Raw genomic sequence first — 25,437 nt, 5'->3', positions numbered from 1 at the left:
CATATTCGCCCACCCCTGTCAAAGCCCTGTCCTTAACGTGCTTACTCTGCTATTTGCTGGGATATGCAATCAATGAGGCTACAGTGGAAGACTGAGGGATTTGTTATCATTTCTGTCTCAGGAGATATAAAAAATGACTCTCCGAAGAGATTCAGTGAATTGTTCGGTCCCTGCAAAACCTGTACTGTACGCTGAAAAGAACCAGCATGTTACATCTCAAAGACAGTCTGGTGCTCCAACAGTTCAATGACAGAAATTCGGTTTTTTAGCTCTTTGGCAGCAAACTGAACTTGAATTAATCCAGATGTCAGAGGTAAACTTTCCACAGTGCCATACTGCGCAAAGTTTAATCTGATGTCATTCTTGCATTTGATGGAAGACTTACGGGATTTTTACATGAACAGATTGAATCCTTCTATCGGGTGTTTATCCAAAAGAAGATTACATGAAATCTGTCATGCAGCAAGCAGTGCTGGGCGGTTTAAAAAAACTGCTGCCTTACTTTTCCTGCCTTAGAAAGGGAAAAATTGTTTTGTGAGGATTGTAGAATGTGGAATGAAGTTAAAATCCTGAAAGTGATGAAGAGGTGGCGTTGGTGGTTAGAGTAGAAGATTTAATTCATGTGTATACAGTACATTCTACTAAACCCATGAGGTGGTGGATTAAAACTTAATGGAGACAAATAATATAGCCTGATTAATAATGCTACATTTTTTTTTTCAGGAGAAATAATTCGCATGTGAAAATAAGCAGGGCAGTGCAATATCAAGTCCATCACGGTGGAATCAATCAATTCAATCATTTGTATCGAATCATACTTAAAAGGAAACAGATAAACAGCTGCACCAGCAGGTTATTCAGTTACAGAAATACAGTCCCTATGACTTGCTATAAGAACAGCTAAACTTCCTCACCTGCAATGCAAGAGGCTTCCATCGCATGTTCTTTAGTAAAGCCGGGGCAGATGTTAGCATGCTTTGAGGTCGCTTTTTCAATGTCAAGATCACACCACTGGGATCTTCACGCAGCGCGTTTACCAAGTTTTTCAACTGCCACCCCACCTAGTGACCAACAAATACATAAATCAAACAAACACAGTGAACGGCACGCATCAGACAGTGTCCCGCCCGCCCCCACTGGGCCATACAGGACCCGCTGGCCGCCCACACAGCTGGCTGCTCCTGCCCCCCACCCCGTGGAACCCGGAGCCGGTCCCGAGCCAGCGTTCGAGCCCAAAAGAGACAGGCTTGTGATCGAGCGGCATCTCACTGCTTTGTGTATTTGCAATTGATTACATAGAACATCCAGTACATTTCTATTCCTATGAGGAGGGAGCAATTTATTGATTTTCCATTTTTTTTTTTTAGCCTGTGGTGTTCAAAACACAAACTGTCGCATCTTTATTCTGCTCATGCAATTGCCAGGCAATTGTATTTATAGCGTGCACTGAAGTGGGAAACAATTTAAAATGGTTTACAAACAGCACACATACAGTGGCTACTTCATACAAGTACACCTGCTGAGCACATGCAGAGGGGCTTTAAAAACATAACAAATGCTATTGGCTCCGACACTCATTTGGTGCATTTTTAAAACCCCTCAATACAGCTCTTTGTGCATTTACATCTTCCACAACCTGAGATTGTGCATCAGGATATGCACTGTACAGCAAAGCAGTATTAACGTATAACCCCAAAACTCTTTGTGCCCAGTTTATTCTGCTGCCAGCAACTTAAAATGTTTATTTGGATAATTTTCCCCGCATATACGGCAAATGAGTGAACATACCAGGACCTTTGCACTGATAGTTTCATTATAAGCTGTTTAACTGCAATTATTATCCATGCTGCTATTAATCACTCAGGGAATTTTAGCAAAGAAGGATATAACTATTATTGTGCTGACTTAACGGGTATTCTTTTGAAGATTAGAGAGTAAGCAAGAAAGATACTGAAACAGAACACTTCTGCGCTCAGATGAAACGGATCAAACAAAGGATGCTCTAAATGTCACAAGACGACAGCAGTTCATTAACATCATGGCAATATACTTTGAGGACTTCAATTTTAAATTAATTATCTTGGAAATAAATATTAGTGGTTAGTGCTCAAATTAGAAAGTATGAACTTTTTAATCTGTATTTGTTCAGTACATGGAGCCCAGACACAAAGCAATTGCATTGTCACAGTTTGTTTTAAATAAAGACTCTATTATGCCGTCTGTAGTACTACTTCTACTACTAATAATAATATTTTTTTTTTTGCATTTACATCATGTAGCGCTTTTTATTCAAAAGCCATACTGTTCAAGCCCACAGTGGAATCTGGGAATTTGGTTAACACCTGTCTTTTATTAACAACACTATACTTCATTTATCCTTTCATCTGAAGGGCAGGACCTTCTACAGCACAGTGACCCCAGGCAACATATTGAGGCATTGGCCTGGAAATTGTAGTTCAGAAAGAAGAGCGTCACCTATGGTTCTTACTGCAGTAACCTGGAGCTCTCCCATGCCAGTACTAACCAGGACCAGCCTTGCTTAGTGTCTGAGATCTGATGGGATCAGGCAGCAATTCATAATGTGCAGAGGTCTTCAAAAAGGCTTCTCAAACACAGGGATTGTCTCCAGGACAATTGGGGACAAACATTTTGTGAAATACATATCTGCTGTCAGTTAGGTACTCTTATCTGACTGCTTATTGAAGTCTTTCACTTATGCAAAAAGCCATCTATTTCAGAAAATAGTCCTACTACATAAACATTCATCTACTGTACCAAACACAGTAGATACAAACACACGATTTACTCCCTGGAGCATCCACTGTACGTCATATCAAAAGCAAACAGAAAATGGCCACTGAACAATAGCTGTAGCCACTATGGTTTCCCTGGGACTGTGCAGCTTTCCGCCTTGGCGGCGACTGCGCCTCCTTCTCCTGCTCTCCCTCGACTCCAGCTCCAGCACATCGATCCTGCTCGGCTGACGCACACTCATTCCGTACGCTTGACGGAGCAACAGGGTCATCGGCAGCCCAAGTCTGCGGTGCTGCGCTCCTGAACAGGAAGGCAGGGCAGTTTTTTCTACAGTACCTCTACTATACTTGTAATCGTTCTCATTTGACCCCGTTTTAGCTCTTTCATGTCTTGTTTTTGAAGATCTTTCTGTGATGGTTTCATCAGATCCTAATAGCCATCATGGCTCTCACATCCACACAGTGGCTGTCTGATCCAGGGCACCTACAACACAGCATGCACAGAAAAACACCTTCCTCTGGCACAAGCGGTCTTCTTTGACACAGAGCCTAAAATTGTTTGCAGGGCATTAGGGTGGTATTCTCTTAATCGGTGGGTAATTTGTTCACTGTAAGTGAGCTCTGTTTGCTCCTCAAAGCCATTTCAGACAGATTAAAGCAAGGGGAGCTACAGAATATTGAAAAGGCAATGCACTGACAAGCCCTTTAGCACCCTTCCTCTTTTTTCTTAATTACGGTAACGAAGAGAAAGAATCTGTCCACATCTGCAATTAATCTCTCCTACTCTCTTCAGAAGTACCAGAAAGCCACCACCAACAATTAGACCTGATTAGAGGTTTAGAGTGAACACACAAACAAACAGAACACTCCTTCAATACTTATTGCCTGTTTAATGTGAACCCTTAATCTCAAATAATAAGACTCACACATCTACTGTGGATCCAACAAGTGACTCCACAGGGGAAGCATCTCATGTCTGGGCACATGTTTTGTAACCATTGCATGTCTCTTGATCTTTTTCCGAGTGGTTGAAAACAGTAAACGGGGGTCTGAAACAAGCCACCTGACCATGCTGTCCGAGCCAAAAACCTGACTTCTTTCAGGACACGGATGGAGATCCTTAAATAATGTGCTCTTGTCTGTCAGCAGTCTAATGCTCTAGGACATCTTTCTCCTAGTCTTTGGGAGGAAATAATTCAGGCAGCAAGGTTTTGAAAAGGTGCAAACATTTACAAAATCAAAAAGAAGATGGATTTTAGACTAAGCTAAGACATGCAATAATATTTGGTCAAAGCTCCAATGGGCAGATGTCAGACATCCTCTGTGGATTTCACTACTTTGGAAAGGTTTCCATTTTGAATGGAGCATTCATCCCTAACAGCTCAAGCATCAAAATTTCAAAAGGGATTCAGGGAGACGATAAAAATTAACTTTAAAAGGTTTAGATTTGCCCTCTAGAAATAAGCGATGCATGCCAGTTACATTCAATACACATGACTTTTCCTTATCTTAGGACACATCTTATAGTATGCGCATGAATCAAAGGAAAAGGCATTTAATAAAAAAGAAGAGCCCTTCCTCCTGGCCTCCCTCTCATCGTTAAATGTCAGAGTACGCGTTCTGCTCTTTTCAGAGTTGCATATTGCATTATGTCACCTTCTCTTAACTAAAACTTCATATTCCACTTGCTATGCTGACATTGTGACATACCCGAGTACAGTACAGTATAAATACATTTACTGTATATTGCATCTTATTCAAGTCCACCATTAATTAGCACCATGCTAGACTTCACTATATGAAGAAACACGGTGAATGTAAGATTCACCGCTGGGAGAATTCTCACTGGCTGTCTTTCAAGCAGTCTTGTCCAATTCTCTCTTATAGAACACTTAGGAATTCTGAAATGTCCATGTTACCATTCAAACAAACACTGCATTCTCAGACCCACACTGGACTCTTCTTGTGCAAACCTAAGACCATGCTTACCCTAGGACAGGAAGGGCTCAACTCAGGCATGTCTGCTGAACTAATATCATTCGCATATGGAGCACCAGACCTGGTGACCTTCATAGCACTCCTGCCTCTTCGTAAAGCAACTGACTGCTTGTGTCTTTTACCACAAACTGGAAGGTTGCACTAAGATGCCATCTCTCCCGTTTAAAAGTTACACGTAACTCTAGTGTAAGGAGAAAACTTTCCAATGGAGTACAGGAACAGCTCCAGATCTCAGCGATGAAAGTCACCCTTGTGGAAGTGTACCACGCTTGATGCCCATGTTACAAATACTCAGCTTTTTCCTTGAGTTTCTCATTCTGCTCTCATGCATTGATTTTGTTCTGCCCACAGTATACCTTGTCTTGCATCACATATTAACACAACCTCTTCATGTTTTCCATGGTCCTGCTGTAATTTCCCTGTACTGTACTACACTGGTCTCTGCTTTAACCACAATCGGCATCTCTATATGCAACTACACAAGATCACTGGACAGCCCTGAGAGAGGTTTGCAGGGAGAGGCAAAGCACAGTCTTCATTTCCACACAGTAATTTCTCTTACCTAAATAGCAGCTTGCTATATTAAAGTGCCTTTCATATAGAAGAGCTTTCATCTCAGTCACAGCTTTTATTCATCCATTTCTAAGTCTGTGAAGCTCAAACCACTGATGCAAAAGAAATCAATTAGGTTCCAATTCTTCTGTTTTTCTTTTCATAAATGTTTAGGTGCCTCAGCCTCTGTCATATGTGTAACCCTTGAAACATCATGAGATACAGTATACAGGAATGGCTACGTATGCATATTTCAATGTTATGAAAACAACTGCGTCATGTCCTTGTGTCATGAGAACAATATGACACACGGGAGCTGAAACTGGTAACAAGAAAAAAGTCGGAGATACACACCACAGTCTGATGGTTGACTTGGATGACTTCATCCCCAGCGTGGATCTTCTTGCATCGATCAGCTGGAGACTGAACAGAGCGAGAAGGACCGAGTTAGAAAGATCCGCAGAGAAAAAAGTCACTTCCAATTTTCACCTGCCCTGCTTGCTGCTGCACTGTCTATAGCCTCCAGGGCCAACATGTAGCTCTCCCTGGCAGCCTTTCACACTGCCCTAGTGATGGGCGTACAGTGTAGGTCTGCTCCGCTCCTGCTGGGATTTGATCATGATCACACAGCCCCACTGTAGTCTGCCCCTGCTGGGAGTCAGTCATGCTCACACAGCCCCACTCTAGTCTGCCCCTGCTGGGAGTCAGTCTTGGCCACACAGGAGCTGCTAGAACTCTTCCATGCTCACGTGCAGGCTCAGAGCCACCACATGCTACAGTGAAAGACAGGGGCCTCTGCTGTACTGCCTTGTTGTCAAGCTGGGCCACGTCATGTCTGTACCATGTTTAGTGTCACTGAGACCCGTTACGGTCCATTCAGGAGTACAGCAGCCGCAGTGTTAATTCTCCTTAAGGATGATGTGAAAATACAACTGCACACCCTCTCACTGTTTTAATTCTTGATTTTAAAAATAAGGGATTTGATTTACTGCCTAGCGGGGGTTTTTTCTTAACTGTAAGAGAGAGGAAACATAAATAAGATGTTTCCAACAGACTATGCAAAACATTCGGATAAAAATTAAGTTCAAGAGCAAACAACACGAGTCTGGATCTGTTCCAGCGTCAGCTCCAAACATCCTACTCAATGGGGTGCAGAGGTCTTCTAGACTTGAAACTGTTTAAAAGAAATGTGCCCGTCCATTGTCTTATACAGTACGCCTCTTCCCTCTGCTGTTCTGTGTGGGCTTCTTTCCACTGATGTCGTGTGATAGAATCTGCCTGCTGGACGAGATCCTCATCTGATTGAGCTACTAACTAACGAATGAGCTACACTGAGCTAAATGGACTCTTCTCGTTTGTAGCCCTTCTAATATGTGGTGAGATCTTGTGCCTTCGTGTAACTGGGCCTGGTGTAGCTCCAGTGATGGAGTGAACACCTCACTTCCAGTAAAGGCTCCACTAATGCACTGTTGGATTTGTGATTCAAGGTCTTCGGGCAGTGTTAGAGCTACAGTACCTTCCCTGTGGCCCTGGTGCAAAGTTCAAGTTGCATATGAGCCCCTTTCATATTTCTCACTCTCCCCAGGGTTGGAAATCTGCTTTCTGGGGTGAAACCCTCTCGTATTTTCTGCCTTCCAGGGTGGGGTGTCCTAAATGCTGGATATTATATCACCTGCTCCCAAATCTCACAGAGCTTTAGATGACATGGTCAGAATGAACAGTGAAACAAGAAGCTGAGGACACACTGTATGTGGAAACTACATGGCAGTGCGCTTACAACTGAGAACAGGAGGTGGTCCTTTACAAGAAGGGTGGTGGGAGTCTGGAACAAGCCACCCAGTCATGCGTTTGAAGCCCTTATCCTGGCTTCTTTTAAGAAACAGCTGGATGAGATTCTCGGATCTCTGGACTGGGTGGGTAGAATGGTCTCCTCTCGGTTGTAACTGGTAATATGGTCTTACGTTCTACAGAAGTTCCAATAACTATCATCTCCAGCAGCAGAGGAAAACAACTCAAACACATTCAAAGTCAGCCCTGGAGAAGAGTCTTTTTTGCCAGCCTGCATTTTAGTTGCATTTTTCTAACGCACAGACGATACAAGAACATATTCTCTTCCACAAGCCCCCAGTAAGACTTACGGGATGACCTTCAGTTGCAGAATGTTATAAAAAAGAAGCACACGCACATTCTGTGGATATTGCCAAAGTGTGTATGAGTATTATTTAGTACACAGGAAGTTGTACAGTATGTGGTGGAAGTTTATCATCAGGCTGTACTGTAGGTGGTTGTGCAGTGGCTTGTGATTAAATAAAAAACATTATTCTATGTAGGAACAAGTAATAGGTTTATTCCATGCTGAAAAGAAAAGAGAGAAAACACAACTTTTTGACTGTGGAGCCTTCTTTGGGTGTAGAATAAGATATATTATGCTATATACATATGAATAACCACTGTTCTCCTCTCTGTACTGCACTACATACTGTACAGTAATTTGCAGGCTTGTATTATTTATTAGACTTGAAAATGGATGCTTACGCCTTCAGTTGTTCCGGTAATTACATGCAGTCCATCATAAGTTGATTTGATATACATCCCCTGCAGAAAACAAAAAAAACTTTAACAGGAGTCTGAAAAAAACAGTTTAAAAACAGAAATAGAACACAGGCATTTACTATTCAATCTGGAAGAAAGCACTGCAGGAGAGACATGATGATAGGTGGGAATGAGATTATAATTCACTTAATTCTGATGTCTATTTACATTTGCCTACATTTACACAGTAGGGCATTCTACTGGGTGCCTTGCTGAAAGCACCAACAGCTGTGTCCCACTTGGGGATTTGAACCGACAACCTTCTATGTTACAAGCACAGAGCCCTGGCTAATTCTCTGTACTGCTGCTGCCTGCTTGACACACTCGCCAAAGATATCTTAGAAAAGACAGAAAACACTGAAGTTAAATAAGTTATGATATTACAGCATCAACTGTTTACAAGTGGATTGTCTGCAGTGAAGGTGGGGGTGTAATTGTGGTTAGAACTCTGAACCTATTACCCATAGCATGATGGTCCACTCCATGCAAACACTGCTCCTTGCAAGAGGTTCTTTATCTCTTAGAGATAGGCTCCAGCACTGCTGGGGATTAACCTGCAATGAGCTAGAATCCTGCTAGAAGGTATCTAATACACTTAGCCCTCCTAACTCTACAGGAGCTGGGTTCAGGCTTGACACACTCCAGCCCTGTGCCTCACTTCTGCTTGTGAAGCAGTGGCACTTCAATCTGCATGCGACATGGGCAGCAGGTCAGTGAAACGTATCCTGCAGATGAACTGTAATACCGATACTGTGGAGAGCGTTAGGGATACTCTTTGTAACAATGTACTACTCTCACTAGAAATCTCAACAAAGTGAAACATGTGCTTTGAAAATGAAGTGGCAAGCACTGAGCAATGCTCTCGGCTTCAAACTGTATCTTCTCGTCAGGAGCAATCCCTGTAAAACAAATTATTGTTTAACTGCAGTTTAAGCCGCAATCATTTTTTTTTTTTATTTGGCAGAACGCTGCACTCAATAGCGAAAGAGGAGCCCCCACAGAGATGCTTATTCGTCAGAGGAGTCCTGAAAATATAATCACAGCCCATGATCATTGTCCACAAAATCTACAGTGCATGCAATGCACACTGGAGCCCTTTGCCTTCTTGTGGTGCAGCACTGTGCTAAATCATTCAGTGCAAACTCTTTTCCATCTTCTCTAGATGTTAAAATATATATAACTGTTCCTGCCTACCATTTCTATAAGTCTACTGATTTCAAATCTCTAATCATTCATATAAACCTTATTAGTGTTTGCTTTTTCAAAGTGACTTAAAAATACCAGTCAAGCACTGTTATCCTACCAAGGAAATGATGTGTTTTATCTTCACTTGGGGAAATCCTGCAAAACAGAGCCAGGACAGATTCCGTGTGAAAATTCACTCAACTTTGCTATGATCTGCTCTGCATTTAAAAAGAGCATCAGCATAAATGATCTTCTTTCTCACATCTTTATTTCTAACACATTTCTGCATAACTTAAATCAAGAGCAGCTCAATTCTACTGCAAATGCTTCTGTTCACATTCATATACCGCTGAAATAAACTCAATTTTCCTCCCCTGCCAGACTGACATTTCAAATTACTGAGCTGATTAATCTTTCTTCAGAAGAACAGGGTCTCTCCCAGGATTGATTACATCTTCTCTGGAGCAATTTCTTATTCTCTGTTAAATGAGCTACTGCGAGATGCCAGCAAAACTTTTGGAAACAGAGCAACTCAAACTCCAGTTGACTATTTTTATTGGGCCTATAGTATTACAGAAGAGATAAATGTTCTTTGAAATCCTAAAAAGAGGTTTTGAGCGAATTACATTTTTAAATAAAATTATCATACATCTTTACCTTTTAATATTTGTTGTTTCAGCATCAAAAACCTTGTAAAATATCCGCTAAGCTGTTTTTCTCCGAGTTTGCATAGGCGATTTAAAACTAGCTGACCCCTTTCATTTCCGCCTGACCTTTACGGCACTTTATTTAAAAATCTACCCTCGCTTTGGTCAGAAGCACTCAATCCCAGAAGTCAGACTCTTGGGCCTTTTTTAAGATGTATGTGACACCAAGCCCAAACCGAGCCCGCATGAGAAGGAGCAATGAAGTTAAGAGAATTAAAGTTAAAGCCAGTTAAAGCTTGGTGGGAGAAGCACGGGAAATGAATGGGAACAGCATAAAACAGTGGACGTCCGCTTCAGAGGTGGGCACAACTGGCAGGTGCCCCATGCCAGCTCCTACCAGGCCTTCGCTGGGCTTGATGTTGGTCAGCTGCACCACCTCCAGGTGTGCGGACTGGGAGACGAGGGGATCGGACGACAGGGAGATGATGTGGTCGCACACTCCGGAGAGAGTCTTGCACTGCGGGGAAAACGCAAGGGCAAACTAGTCACAGGGAACAAAGAACCGGACACTCAGTACATCACCCGTGTGGAAACAGCCCCTCTGCGCACATAATGCTCGCCGGGCTGCAGAAGCATGACCGCACTAAAACTCCAGTCTACCGTGAGCACCGTCAGGTTCACAGGGACGGCCATGAGCAGCCTCACTCTCACCAGGGAATAGGCAATACACTGCATTTCTAATGCTTTTACTTTCATTCTGATTCACGAAACGCATGTTTTTAGCACACACCAGCTCTGCCCCGTCTTTCTCTTTCTCTTTTAAGGGGGGTTTGCTTCTAGAAGGCCAGTTCATCTTCCAGCCCACCTGGAGGAAATGACACGGACAAAGACGCATTTTACATGACAGCGTGAGCCATCGCCAAGCCAGTCTGAAGAAGACAATTTAAAGGGCTTGACTGCCAATTGCACTTCTTTTGAAATAAGGTTGCAGTGTTGAGTAGTGCTGGATAGAAGCGCGTTTTCCTTTAAATATCGCTCCACACGTTGAACAAAACATCAATCTGGGTGGAAGAATCGTGGCTGTAATAGTATAAATGTCTTTTCACTTGATATAATATAGAATATAGAATATAAAATTGGATAGCCAGTGTGCTGAAAAACATATTTGTTAACAGACACTACTAATGAATTGCTGATGCATAAGAAAAGTATCAGACAACAGAACTCTGCATCAAGGCTAAAAAGCAGTTAGAACAGTTAGAAAAAAACGAGCTCAAGAATACATGTCAGTTTGAAGTGAATATCTTTGTATGTTCTACAATTTAGACTACAACAGGATTTTTGTATTTAAAGGTCTGTCGCATGGTTTTGCATCAGCTCCCAGTTCACAGCAGGCTGACAGCAGGAGAAGGGCTCTAATGGTGCGCTCAGCCCCGAGCAAAGAGGCTTTGACCACACCACAGGGAGCACAGACCGGTTATTGCTTTTGCTTTTATTCCAAACCTGCGGATCCAAAAATAGCCTGGTCTCTCATTCACTTGAGTTTTTCCTGTCACCACGCCGCTGGCAAAGGTCCTGCTCCTCCAGCTCCGGGTCTGTGGAGCTGCTGGGCGCTTTCACTGTGGTGACTGATTCCCAACGATTACGGGAAGAGCAGAAGGAAACAGTGCTGTCTAGAAGTGCTACTGTATATACAGCCGGCCGATAGGCATTTGAGCTCTGATGACGACTGACATCTTTAAGATACAATTCAAACAAGAACGAGCTATTGGGGAAATGCTGCTCTGCACTGAGGCTCCCACTCTGTCACAGACATTGATACATTTAAAAATGAGTAGCGTGTATAACACGGTGTATCGGAAAATAAGCTTGAGAAGCAACGTAAGCAATTCAGGCTGTCATTCGGACACTAGTTTCTGACCAAACTGAAATATTTGCCAAACTTTAATTTGTAAAGAGGAACTGTTTGTCTGCTTTAGTTAAAATACAGTCCTGACTGTCAGCCATGCACTGTACAAAAGGCTAAAATCTATTCAGGTTTATGCAATGCTTTTGCCAAGCTCTGTATGGCCTATACATTATGATTAACACCATGCTATAAAAATTGCTCTTTTATGGATTATAACGAAAAACCATCCCAACAGAAATACAAGTCCTGTTGATTAAGACGGTTCGCTAAGACCTTCCCTGCATATGAGCCCCAGTCTCGTCAATAATAAAATCAGCACGTGAAGCCAGTCAGTTCTGGAGCCCATTTTTCCCTTGCTCAAGACCAGAAACGTCACGACCCGCACCGCTCTCAGAGAGAGTCCTCTCTCTCTGACTAACTGGGGCTCAGTCTGCAAGCCACAACACTCACACTGCAGGAGGACAACTTACCACATGAAGAATCTTATTCTCCGTTTCATAAACGGTACAATCCTGCAAGACATAAACATTCCAATTTAGTTCAAATTTTCCAGGTAAATGCAATTGAATTCTGTATTCCCATGCTCCCATTGGGCATTGACTGCATCCTCTGTGTCCAACAAGGATGTGATGACTTACAGAGAGGTAAAAAAAAGCCTAGCATTCACCCATCTCTAGACTCACATTTTCTCAGGGTTCAACAGATCTTGTTTTTAGGCCTGTGAAGTTAAGAATCATTTCTTTGATCAGAGGTTCGTTTGAAAACGTCTGATTTGCTCACTACCCGTAAAAGAAAGTCATACAATCTTGATTGTACAGTACATCTGAAATGTGTGTGTTGATCTTGAGAGGATCAAGGTGCTTTTATAGTCAGGTCTTGGATCAAGGAAGTGATGACCTTAAGAATGCCTAAAACATGAAGACTGTTCATGCCCATTCTAACTGTGTTTGGCAAATCAGCTGGTTAATCTCTGTACAGTCAGAGGATTAACGCTAATCACTGCTTTCTAAAACGTACTGGTGTGACTAACTGTGCAAACAAAGGAGCCGATTCGTGATTTCTGCAGCCGAAGATGAGTCAGGAGTGACCTGAGCCTGCAGTATAACAGGGCCCGCAGAGCCCCACTCAAACAGAACAGCCTGGAGAGATTGTTCATAATGCCATCTCTCACCTCTCTCCCACACTCCACAGGGAATGCATTCTGTCTTTTTATTCTCTCAATGTCACAGATTGTTATCTGTCCATCAAGCAAGCAAGATGGGCTGAATAGCTATGTCTCATTTTCACTGTTCCCTTTATGTTCCTTAAATGCTCGTAGAATGAAGTATCACTACGGTTTCAATATTAATGTTGCCATCTGATAGATAGATAGATAGATAGATAGATAGATAGATACTTTATTGATCCCGTGAGGGAAATTGCAGTGCAACAGCAGCTTAACACACACAACACAGCCACAGTGTAACGAATTATATAATAATAGTACAATACATACAATACAAAAAAAAAACCATCATGTTGTGATCGCAAATCTAGTTGCCGGCAAAGGTATGAAGAAAAAACACTAACACACTAGCATTAACTAACTGAAAGAAACAAAAAGACAACAAAAAGACACAGAGCTGCTGTAGCAGGCTGCCACTAACACGGCGCCATCTTGGAACTTATGAACACCTACTTAAATCAAAGAGCAGTTTGAGACAACAGAGATGTGGCCAATGCAGTTATAACATTAAAATTACTCGAAAGCTACAATGAACCACTGACCGCTGGATAGTCATCTTTGTGTTGAGTTTAACCGATTTGCCAATGTCCTGACAAAAATCAAACTGTCCAAGATCCTGATAGCACTCATTTTGCTGTGCGGCTGATTAAGAGCAAGAATAACCTACTGGAGAAATGGGCAACACTACTAGAACTGAGCTTCATTCTCCACATTAAAGAAAAGATACTGCTGCTCAGGAATCAGTCCAGAGAAGCACAACCAGATACATCCCAGGGCTTAAGGGAGTGTCCTACACTGATAGGCGGAAGGCTTTTCAGTCTTGAACAGAGAAGACTAGAAGGAGATTTGATACAAGTATATAAAACCTTCAGAGGCACTGACAAAGTCAAACCACTGGACTTTTTTACTAGGAACAGGGAAACACAAATCCCAAGTGGAAACTATATGAAAGTGCATTTAAAACAAGGGCAACTTATTTACACAAAGGGTGGTGGGAGCATGGAACACAGTGTCCATCCATGTGTTGACTTCCTTCAGGAAACACCTGGACAAAATAATTGCATAAATTACTAACTGCCTAACAGGTTTGACGGGCCAAATGACCTTCTTTTATTTGTAAATCTTTGAATGTTCAAAAAACATAAAAAACTGTATTTATACCATATATACAGTATATGTGTGTGTGTAGGATTCAGCATAGAGCTGATATTGTGTTAGGATGTGATTCCTACTATCAGGTGCGCTCTGTTTTATAACCACGGCGAGATACCTAAATATAGAAAAAAATTAAATCATTAATGAAACACTTGGATCTAAAATGACCAAGCAGTACCATACTGATTATAGTTTGCTAAAAAAAGATAAAGCATGCTTCAGCATCCTTCCTTCTGCCAGCGTGCACATTCTCATGCAGCACTAAAGTGACTTCTCAGATAAAAATCTGAAAAGGGGACAAGTACTCTAGCTTACTAAAATAGAACTTAACAAAACTGAAAAGCACACACACACATCCATGTCAGATTCAGAAAACAGACATGAAGACCAAGCCTGCTCTTGGGATCAGTATAATGCAAACAAACTAGATCATACAATAGACTCCACAGCAAAATCTGAGGATAAGAATTTTTTCTTCCCCTAAAGGGAAAAAATCTAAATTACTTTACGTTTTAGGTTCATGTGTTGTATGTTAGGCTTTGGCATGCTTCTTCTGACTTGACTTACATCTTGAACAGAAGAGGGTTCACCACCCTAATGGTACATTTCTCTAGATTACATGCAAATTCAAGACTCTTTTTTGGAAATCCAAGTTCATCCTTATTATATTCTCTCCCTGCAACTGAGCCTTCAGTGAGAGGGACAGGGCAGCCTCTCTCTCTCTCACACTCACACACACACACACACACACACACACACACACACACAGGGACGAGTCTCAGTGAAAAGAGACATTGGCAATTTGGGCTCTGGCAGAACAATACTCACTTCAAGAAGGGCTTACACTTAGTGAGCTTCACTTGATTCAGAGAAAACTGGAGCTAGGCTGGAGCACTGAGGAAGGCGCTCCTGATTTAAACAAGGGAAAATAACTCTTCTTTCAAATGTATATGTCTTTACAATACCTCAAGGGCTAGCACTCAAGGGAGTCTCATCAGGCTTACTCTCTGAAGACTATGCCATTTAATTCCCTCCCATTCTGAGAATTTTTTGTCTTCTGTCTCAGGTCTTACAGAAGAACCTGTCAGCATTCTCAGAAATGAGAAAACACCTCTTTCTGCATGTATTTACTTTGCCTCTACCAGCACAAAAAGAAATTTAAATAATCTTTTTTGTTACACGCGGAGGAAATATTCCCTAAGCTTCCGAGCTCTGACAATTCCTCCCACACCTACTGTAACGCAGGAACACATCGATGCCGAAGGTCTAGCTGGGGATTCTATTTATAGGGGCTCAAATCCACATGCTTTTCAGAAAAGGCGTCTTATCAAATGAGACTGGTTCTCTTCTCCTCTAGCAGCATAAGTTTCTATTCTCCTTGCCTAAACTCACTTCAGTAAAACACAGTTGAGCTAAGTCTCTGAGTGCACAACACAGGCCAGGCATGGCACGTTCAAACCAGATCTCATGCCCTAAGATGGGGAAGACTAAGCTTTGCCCACTACTTTGCAAAATTATTTAAAGCAGAGGTACACTCTAAGATATATATTCAGTTGTCCAGAGAGTTTAGACACTATAAGGCTTTTTTCTTTAAATGTTGTTTCTCTGCATATCCCTCCCTGGGTTGCTGAGGTGACAAATTGAAGCAGTATGATAATAAATGGACCCCTGTTAGGACAAACAGCACCTGGCTCTGTGCAGGTATTGATCCATGACAGCTACAGCTACTGTTCAAGTCTCAACACCCCCAGCTTTCTTCAGCACCACTTCTCTGGGCTGGGGAGCCGTAAGCATTGATTGAAAGGATGTTTTTTGAGCTAGTTAGGCGACTGCACAATCCACGTGCCTTGTCCGCGGCTGAGACTTTTCTTTCAACTTTCTGTTGTCTGGAAAGTTTGGGACCAGCTAAATCAAACAGTCTGAAATGAATCTGAATTAAAATCCATCTTAAAGTCCTCAGTTAACATCCATTCTTCTCAGTGATCCGTACAACAATCCAACACAAGAGTTTCTGGCCACGCAGTGTCTAATCTGCAGATTTGCAGACAACTGCAGATTCCACTGCTACTTGGCCATTCATAGGAAACATTTACAAAAAACCTTTTCACAAAAAGACCAAAGTATAATAGGCTTCTGGCCATTTATCAATTCTTTGCACAGCCTTGAGTTTAATAAAGCAATGCATCAACTTCTAATTATGTAGCCTTGCATGATATGGGGATGTTGTGTTGGAATATCCAAAGCCATGGTGAGATCTTGTGAGGAATAAATCTAAACTTGTCTAATCTGTCAGCAAACGGATGTCAGACTGTTTTGTTTAACAGCTCCCTGTTGGATTTGTGAAGGATTTTGTTTTCCCAGTCCAAGAAGTTGTTCATCTGCATTCTGGTTGTTTATCCTCTCCCACTGAGAGTCGAGTTAGCATCCCACCAGAGCTGTCCTTGTGCTGAGGAGGGAACTCCACCATTGGCAGGCCTATTAGTCTGTTCCATTGTTGGCCACCAGGGGTCACAATTTCAAACTTCAACGTTTCTACACCAGTGGCTGCAGCCAGCTGCCTATGCAATCTGTAGCACACATCTGCCCTAGAAAGTTGTAAAAATATAGGAAAAGCTCAGATGTTGCCCAATGTACATGACAATTACCTGTTGTACAATGGTGGTCAGCTCCAGGCACAGCTGAATGACGTTATTCCTTGTGACAGAGTAATCTGTCACTGCAGCAAAGGGAGACCTGAAAAAATAATAGCATCTGGAATTAAACCATTAGAAAATTCTTTTTCAGGCATCCAAGACTTGACAAGACTCCCTTGTGTCATCTAATCATTACGGCGACTCTCTGTATGTGCATGTGTTTGCACAGTAGTGATTCCAAGGGTCCAAGGCACGTTTGTAGTGTCCACAAAACACCAGAATGGACCCAGCCCAGAAACGTCTGTGAGCTGTCACACCCCCACCCCACCCTGCTAAAAACACCTGCCACTGGAAATATTTCTCTTTTCCTTCTCTGGAAAACGGCTCCTCTGTCACCTTCCTACAAGAACTCTTGATACAATCTGCACCCGATCGGGCCTGTCACTCTCCCCTGCTGTACACCGTGTGGAACGCTGACATTTATTTTAAAACGGCTTTAATGCAATGAACCTCAGTTGCATCATTGAAAATAGCCTTGGGCAGTCTAAGATTAGAGCAGTTCTCCAAAACATTTGGATCTTTTTTCAGTCTGGTGTAATACTTTGTGTCATTACAAGAAACACAACAGAAAACACAAGGCTCACTAGACTAGATTATACAGTAAACTAAAGTTTATATTGCCAAACATTGTTATTATATTTTTGTGTGTACTAAATTATACATCACTAGCCTGAAAATGTACTTTCCTTTTCAGAAATGTTTTCTAGTGTTTGGCTTATTTTCTGTGTCTTCCCTGTTTTCCTGGCTTTGGAATTCTCTTCAGCTTTTTTCCATGTAATTTTATTCTTTATCATAAAGCGCTTTGAGATGGTTGCTGTTAATGGTTTCTATCTGAAGTAGCTTATAGTCATTATTATTATTACATCAGCATCTGAAAACGTGGCAACCAGTATCTGATAAGCACCTACTCACACAAACAGGCATTTAGTGAGAACATGAATTCTGTTTAAACGAGCACAGCTGTCTCTTTTACTCCAGGATTCAGTGAGCTTAAGGGAAGAAAAAAATACTAAAAATACTTGAAATATTACGCACACACTCGCTCCCCAAAGACCAGATTGAGCATCTTGCAGGCCAGGAGGGGATGTGCGTTTTTACAGCAGAACTTCAATTTATCTCATCGGAGCTTTTCACACTTTTTATAAACCTCTGAGCTAATTTAGGAAATATAGGCCATTTGCATCGAGGTTAGGAACAAGCTCGAGGAACACGCTGACTTTTTTATTTTCAAACAGTTCACCGGTTTTACTTTCCAAGACAATAGTACAGTACAACAGATGAAAGCAGTTGTTTTCGTTCCCTGACGGCTTCACCTGACCCATTTCGCTGCTCTCTAGTGAATCCGCCACTATTTTCTAAGAAACGCCACTCAACCTCCTATGCAGTTTGGCAGCTTCAGGATATTCTTGGAATGATCAGGGCTTTTTTTTTTTTAAATGGAAAACTAATTTGACTGGCTTTTACAGCTGTCAAAGCATCAGCTCTCTTAAGAGATAAAAACTTGAAAGTTAGTGCCGTGATGGGGAGCAGTGGTAAATTAAGAAGAATGGGCTGCTTTTGTCTTCGCACTGAAATATTGAATTAATTTCACTGAGAGTGACTTGAAATGGAACATGCATTTCTGTGATGCCTGCAGGACATTTCACAAAGCTGTATGTGAAATTGATATAACATTGGAGCATCATGCATAATAACCCCAATGTCCCACCCATACTCCACCCACACCACCTTATTAATACTCAAAGCCCGTCCCTCAGAAACAAGATACAAAACAAAGTCTCCGATGGTTTCCTCCTGTACACTTCTTCATGTCTAGTCACATATTAGAATGTATACAGTTACACACTACTCTTTGGTTACTACTACTCATATTAGAATTTATAAAGTTACACACTACTCTTTGGTTACTTCTACTCATATTAGAATTTATACAGTTACACACTACTCTTTGGTTACTACTACTCATATTAGAATGTATACAGTTACACACTACTCTTTGGTTACTACTACTCATATTAGAATTTATACAGTTACACACTACTCTTTGGTTACTACTACTCATATTAGAATTTATACAGTTACACACTACTCTTTGGTTACTACTACTCATATTAGAATTTATACAGTTACACACTACTCTTTGGTTACTACTACTCATATTAGAATTTATACAGTTACACACTGTCTACTCCTTGGCAGACAGAACGCATGACTATTCGCACTTTGTTCAAAATGAATTCTATACATTTTTTAAATTTTTTTACAACAGCCGAGTCCTTCCAGGGCTGATCTCTCCTGCATTTTTCATATGTGTTATTGTGTAATATGAAATTAGATTGATTGTCTCCTATTTGCAAAAGAAATATTAGCTCGGGTACAGCAGCTTTGTCAATATCCTGTGGGCATCACAGGAGTGCCTTATTTTGGATTCTGGATGACCTGTACAGGAATATGCAATGTGTTAATGCTGATCTGGATTAAGCTTTAAGACCACCAAAAGCTTTCTGCTTGCTCCGTAGCAGATACAAAAGGAAGTAGTATTTCTGCTTGGATTTTGAACACACTTAATCTTTGCCCCAAAACTCCAAAATCAGTAACAGCTGATCCCTAAACTCACATTCTAGGACAGAGTGTTAGCACTGATTAGGCTGGTGTAAATTGTTCTAGCACAGGCTGAAAAGAGAGCAATGGGAGCATATTAACAAAGCTTTTTCCGCAAGATTGTCAGCTTGTCTTTAATACTTCACTGTGGAGTCTGAAGCTCCTAATCCTGTCCCACATTTGCCACAGCTTTTAGGATTCATGTCCATCTACATCCTGACTGAAATGAAACTCCGCCAGGCAGGGCTGAGATCACAGCTCACAAGTTGTTGAGACATCAGAAATGACAGAGGCTCGGTTGAGTGAGTGAGGATCATTTTGCTCCCAGTCATGTACTGTAGGTATACTTCAGCCAGCACAGGAGCAGTCAGGAGAAGTGGTCAGGGCTCTGGACCTCTAACTAGGGGGTTGAGGGTTCAAATTTCAGATAGGCCCAGCTGTTTGCTCAGACTGTTTGGATGAGCAGCCCAACTGCATCCCAGGGTACAAATATGAGACGCTTTGGACAAAGGTAGCAGCCAAACAAAATACCAGCAAATATTGGCAGAGAGACAGATAAAGATGGGTTATTAAAATTCTTGCAGTACAGATTTAAGCACCTTGGCTGCCGTCAAGACTGAAGTTAAAATTCAGTTTCACAAATAATGGCCGTTTCTATTTTTGAGCAACCCTTTCTGTTGAATGCTGCATAATCATCATCATCATCTATCTTCGTGTTACTTTCTTCAACGGTGACATTCAGATACTCCCAGAGGGAGCACACTGGGACACAATGGGACTTTGCTCAGCAGCTGATGACTTTCACAAAAAAATGTCCTTCCAAAAATGACCTTTGAGCGTCGCCCACTTAATTCCCCTGCACGCAGACGGACGTGGCTTTCAGCGAGCTAAAATAAAGTTCATTCCAATGCCAAACAATAACCGCCGTCAACCAAAGAGGGGATCCAGCCCTATTGAAATTTCCAGAGCAGCTGCAGGTCAGCGAGGTCAGAGGATTCCTGGGAAACAAGCGGTTGGGATCACAGCTGTCAGCAGGCTGCCCATCCTAATGAGATTAAAAGGCTAAAAGCACCTTGACTTGCATTAAACTCACAAGTCTCAGCAGCCGTTTGGTTACATTTCTGCCTCCTTGAAGAGAAAGGCTATGTGTGCGTGAAACGGCAACGTTACAAAATTGAAGCTGAAAAGCTTATCTTCTGAATCTGAAGAAGGTAACATAAACAAAACTGACAGTAACGCAATTACCCTATTGATCGGGTACACCCAGAGTGTAAACTCTTCAGAAACAGATCATTTCCTGCATTGCTTTTAATGACATAACCAGTCTTTTCATTTCAGAAAAGCTATCTGAGTTTGTTTTGTTTTTTTCTGGCCTTTCCTGTGCTTTAGAACATAAGCGCAGACACTCATGAAAGGAAGCCACCAGGCCCAGTTCAGCCCTTCCTTGAGAGCTTATCCCTTTCATCAACAGGGCTGGGCAGCTTGTTCCAGACTCCCACAACCCTTCACAGTGCCTCCTGTTCTCAGCTTTAAATGTGCTTCTAAGCGTGATGCCACAGGGGGCGTTTCTGTTACACCAGCTGGGCTGAAGTCTTAACATCCAGTCCGTTTTAGTTCCCTCTTCCACAGTAAACCTGCATGGTACTTCCGCAGTCTTCTCACTCTAAGACAAAAACACGGACAGACTGTCACAGCAACACGTAGGCAAAGCAGGAATGTGAGCTCCAATTAATCACAAGCCATGAGAACAAGCTTCCAGCGCTAAAAAAGTTACATAACACTTTAGTCATCTTTTGTTTGTTGTACTCTGCCACACAGAGAGTTACATAAGGAAATAAACAAGGTTGTACTTTTCAGATTCATACTCCAATACTTCCACACATTAATAATAATAACTGCTTACACTTATATAGCGCTTTTCTGGACACTTCACTCAAAGCGCTTTACAGGTACTGGGGATTCCCTCCACCACCACCAATGTGCAGCCCCACCTGGATGATGTGACGGCAGCCATAGTGACATAGCCGGTACACTCACCACACATCAGCTCTCATTGGGGAGGAGAACAGAGTAATGAAGCCAATTTATAGATGGGGATTATTAGGAGGCCATGATTGGTAAAGGCCAAAGGGAAATTTGGCCAGGATGCCAGGCTAACACCCTTACATTTTTCAAGAATCACCCTGGGATTTTTAATGACCACAGAGAGTCAGGACCTCAGTTTTACATCTCATCCGAAGGACGGCGCTATTTTACAGTATAGTGTCCCCATCACTATACTGGGGCATTAGGACCCACACTGACATCAGGGTGAGAGCCCCTACTGGCCCCACTAACATCTCTTCCAGCGGCAACCTTAGTTTTTCCCAGGAGGTCTCCCATCTGGGGACTGACCAGGCTCACACCAGCTGAGCTGCAGTGGGCTATCAGCTCTGAGTGGCAAGTGATATAGCTGCTGGCATTGCAACATTAACACAAGTCTCGCCGTACAGACTAATGTGGATCATACTTATGGCTCTTTAAAAAGGTACAAAGGAAATATCCTGTGCGACTTTAAACCCTTGCAAGCAGACAGACAAATTATTTTGCACCAGGGCATCAAATATCTCATTTGTGCTTGTCCATGCAGCATCTGACAGAAGCAAACTTGGAACCTCAATTAGCTATGTTGTTGTCATGGCTTTGATAAATGTACCATGATCCTGGCAGAGCAAACCTTTTGCAATGCTGAAGGTGCTGGACATGCATATTAAAACCGGCGAGACACCAAAAACCAGACTATGGAAACACCGTGTCCAAACATGAAAACATCACGTACTTGAACAAAGCGTACTTGGAAAACATAGTCCTCGGGATAAGGAGATTAACCGATTAGTTCCAACTTAATCTGCACTCCAGACATGAAAGTACATTTAAAACTCAGAACAGAACTTCTTTACGTGAAGGGTTGTGGGGGAATGGAACAAGCTTGCTAGTCATGTTGTTGAACGCAAAGCCCTGGTTTCCTTCAAGAAACAGCCAGGTGAGCTCCTTGGATTCATAAAGCCCTAGCTGGCAAATGGGTCAAGAGGGGCAGATTCGGTCTCCTCTCACTTGTACCAGATCTAGTGGGATAGTGTTTGGCAGTAGAGACCAGAGATGACACAACAGCGAGTCTTTCCTTCTCAGAGCTAAAACAGAAACATTAAAAAAACATAAATTAAATAAGTTTAAAGTAAAGGGAACCTGGCAGAAGACACTTCTGATATACTGTAAGAGCGAGACTGAGAATTTTAATTAGAAGACTTCTCAGATTACACCAGATTATTCAAGGCAGTCAAACTGATTACGTTTATCTGGCAATGAAAAGGGCCTTTATCTCAGTGCAGCAGGCAGCCACTCCCTCTCTGTCCTATTACGGTATTCTAAAGCCGATATTGAGTGAAGGGACCAGGGGTTCGGGGAGAAACATGAATTAAAACCATGCGTTTGAGTAACTGATGAGCAGAGAGCTGACTGCAGCACGGTCGCTCATCACAGCACTGCATCACTCTCCCTAGCAACCGAGCGGAATTCCTCTCCACACTGCAGCCAGAGAAACTGGGATTTCGTCTCATAGATGAATAAATACATGAACACAATGAAACCAGGGGAAACTCAGGTGGAACGACTGATACTGGCTGGGAGGACACTAGAAGGGGGCATTTTGCAAGACTTACCTATCCAGCCAAGCTAGCAGACTCTTGGCTGCCCCTATCAGGTCGACCACTGACGTCAAGAAGTCGTTCGGCAGCTTCCTGGTGGTTCTGCCATCGTAGTGTCCACTCCTCCTCCGGCCAGTGATGAAGTTCTGCAGGTTTTTGGCTGAAGCATTGAGCTTGTGAGACAGCGTTTTAAGGTTTTCGGTTTCCAGACCATAGTTCTACAAACAGAAAAGGACAGCGTGGCCTCTTAGGTATTGCTGTTACAGGCCCTTTGCTCATCTTCTCTGACTAAGCCAGCTCACTGATCCAAACTGTTGTCCCTGATAAGGAGACGTGTGTCTTTTGTTCTGGGATCATCGTCCTGTACAACCTAACCTCAATCTATTAAAACTTCTAAAAAAAAAGTCCCTGCTCTGGTTTTTTGTTCTGCACAGTACAGTCTGTGCTGTAAGGATCCTTCTGGCAGGCAGTACATATTTAAAATAAGCAAGGACCTCAGAGTGACTCGACTGGTTTACCTGTGATGCAATCAAGAACGCTTTGGCACACTTAAAGCTCCCAGAGAACTCAATGGATCCAGGAAGAATAAACTGACCCAGTACTGTACCTTTTTCTTGGTGGTCTGATGGTCCAGCCTGCGACTGCTCACATTAATTGACTATGTTGTTAATTTAAGATATACTCGTTCCGAGTAGCAAATGGTATCTGAAAACAGTCTATTTACTTGAAGCTCTCCCGAGCATGCAGCCTTCAGCTGCTGAAAGGAAAGCATGCAGCGTAAAGGGCTGATGCACTAAGACAGCTGGCTTTGCTCCTGTCAGGTGTAAAAATTTAGGTCACTGTGTTTGAAATGCACAGGCAGTACAGTGGAATATTCAGGTTCCCTTTCAGCAATACAGGGAAGCCACAGTGAGCCAGGGGCTCCAGGTTCCTGTAGCAACATCATCTCAATCTCAGCCTTTGCTAGCAGAGGCATTCTAATGACATTCATAAGCTTCTACCGCAGACAGCATTGCCCGTGTGCTGTCAACGACTCTGGTTGACTTAAAATGTGATTTTCTTAAGAAAATAACGAAACATTGAGATTAATATAAATTTCTCTTTTTCACTGGATCAGATTCATAATATCAGACATCCCAAGATTTAGATTTAGACAAATACCATAAATACACACGCAGGGCATACAATTCAAGTTTATTTATTTTTGGTAACCAAATGCTTCACTAAAAATGAAGACAAACACAGCACTGCCTGTAGCAGCCATGTCCTTTGCTATAGTTCTTCCCTTTTAACAGTTCGGCAAACACAACAGAATATAACAGTACATTGTTCATTTTTATCTCATCGAAAGGGTTCCAACTTTTCTCTCTGCTTGTCTGAGCACTGAGATGATAAGCCAGGCAAAACTACAGGCAGTAAAGTCACACATGTCAGCACAGAGAGCCTGTAACTGCCAATCACTTGTAAAATACTCCATGACCTCCATAAATAAATTAAATAAACTCTAGAAGACTGCAATCTTCAGTCCTGCCAGTTAGCTGATAGTGGAAGATGGGGAAAAATTGTTCTCCATAGACAAAGCAAAAAATAAACAAAGAAAGAACAATTCTGTATGAAAGACCAGGCATACCTGAGACCTGAAGGAAAAGCATAGAAACTTCTGCAGTCACCCTTATCCCAAATTCAAAAGTTGTTTACTGTTTATACCAGGCACTTGAATTAAATGATTATATGAACACACAACTGCTTCTAATGAGTAAACCTAACTCTCTTTTTGCACTAATTTAGCACATGTGCTTTCAGCATCTTCCAGAGCCTGGCCTGGCCCTGTACAAGTGTTTTCCCCAGCCCATAGTCTCAGTTCTGCAGCAGGAGCATGGAACAAGCTACCCAGCCATGCGACTGGAGCCAATACACTGGCTTTTTTCAAGACATTTCTTAATGAGACCCTAAGATACAGTATATCAATGGGCTACAAGGGCTTGTAAGGGATTACACAGTAAATATTCTTGTGCCATTAAGCCCACCCCTTAGCTTCCAAGAGAGAAAAAAACATTGATTTCACGGTATCACCATCACGGTCCACTTCCTTCCAGGTGTATCATACTACACATGGAATGGTACCAACATTACAACTCAAAGTACTGTACACGCATAACACAGAAGCAATTTTCCCCTGGGCATGAGTGTCCAGCTTAGCTTTGCTTCGATATTTTGCTTCAACATAATCCTTTCAGGGGTCTTGCAAGGTCGGTATCACATGGAGTTTGTGCACTTTTAGAGCACAGTTGCTGTTCTCCTAAAGGATCCAACGCCATTCATCTCCCTCTCTGTATGAGGTAATGACGGCCCAGAATTCCAGCACTCTGCTGAGGAGAGTAGCCCTGCTGTGCACCTCCCTCATGTGAGGATTCAGAAATAATCCAACTGTAACTGAGAAACTG

At 42.2% G+C, this 25,437-nt stretch overlaps 1 protein-coding gene across 1 annotated transcript in view; it reads right to left on the bottom strand.

The window, feature by feature from the left end:
- cnksr2a (connector enhancer of kinase suppressor of Ras 2a) overlaps window positions 1-25,437 on the bottom strand; it is a 110,729-nt gene that overhangs the window by 48,608 nt on the left and 36,684 nt on the right. The window contains exons 3-9 of the mRNA XM_088921456.1: window positions 23,009-23,211; window positions 16,662-16,749; window positions 12,107-12,148; window positions 10,125-10,244; window positions 7,839-7,898; window positions 5,658-5,726; window positions 915-1,061 (exon numbers count right to left, since the gene is read on the bottom strand). Coding sequence (XP_088777582.1) covers window positions 915-1,061; window positions 5,658-5,726; window positions 7,839-7,898; window positions 10,125-10,244; window positions 12,107-12,148; window positions 16,662-16,749; window positions 23,009-23,211 — 729 coding nt within the window. The remainder of the gene's footprint in view (window positions 1-914; window positions 1,062-5,657; window positions 5,727-7,838; window positions 7,899-10,124; window positions 10,245-12,106; window positions 12,149-16,661; window positions 16,750-23,008; window positions 23,212-25,437) is intronic.

Source organism: Atractosteus spatula, chromosome 7, assembly GCF_055471065.1.
Source record: "Atractosteus spatula isolate fAtrSpa1 chromosome 7, fAtrSpa1.hap1, whole genome shotgun sequence".
NCBI classification, from domain to species: Eukaryota; Metazoa; Chordata; class Actinopteri; order Semionotiformes; family Lepisosteidae; genus Atractosteus; species Atractosteus spatula.
The sequence above is the reverse complement of the archived record's forward strand: the minus strand, read 5'-3'. Positions and strand labels throughout refer to the sequence as shown.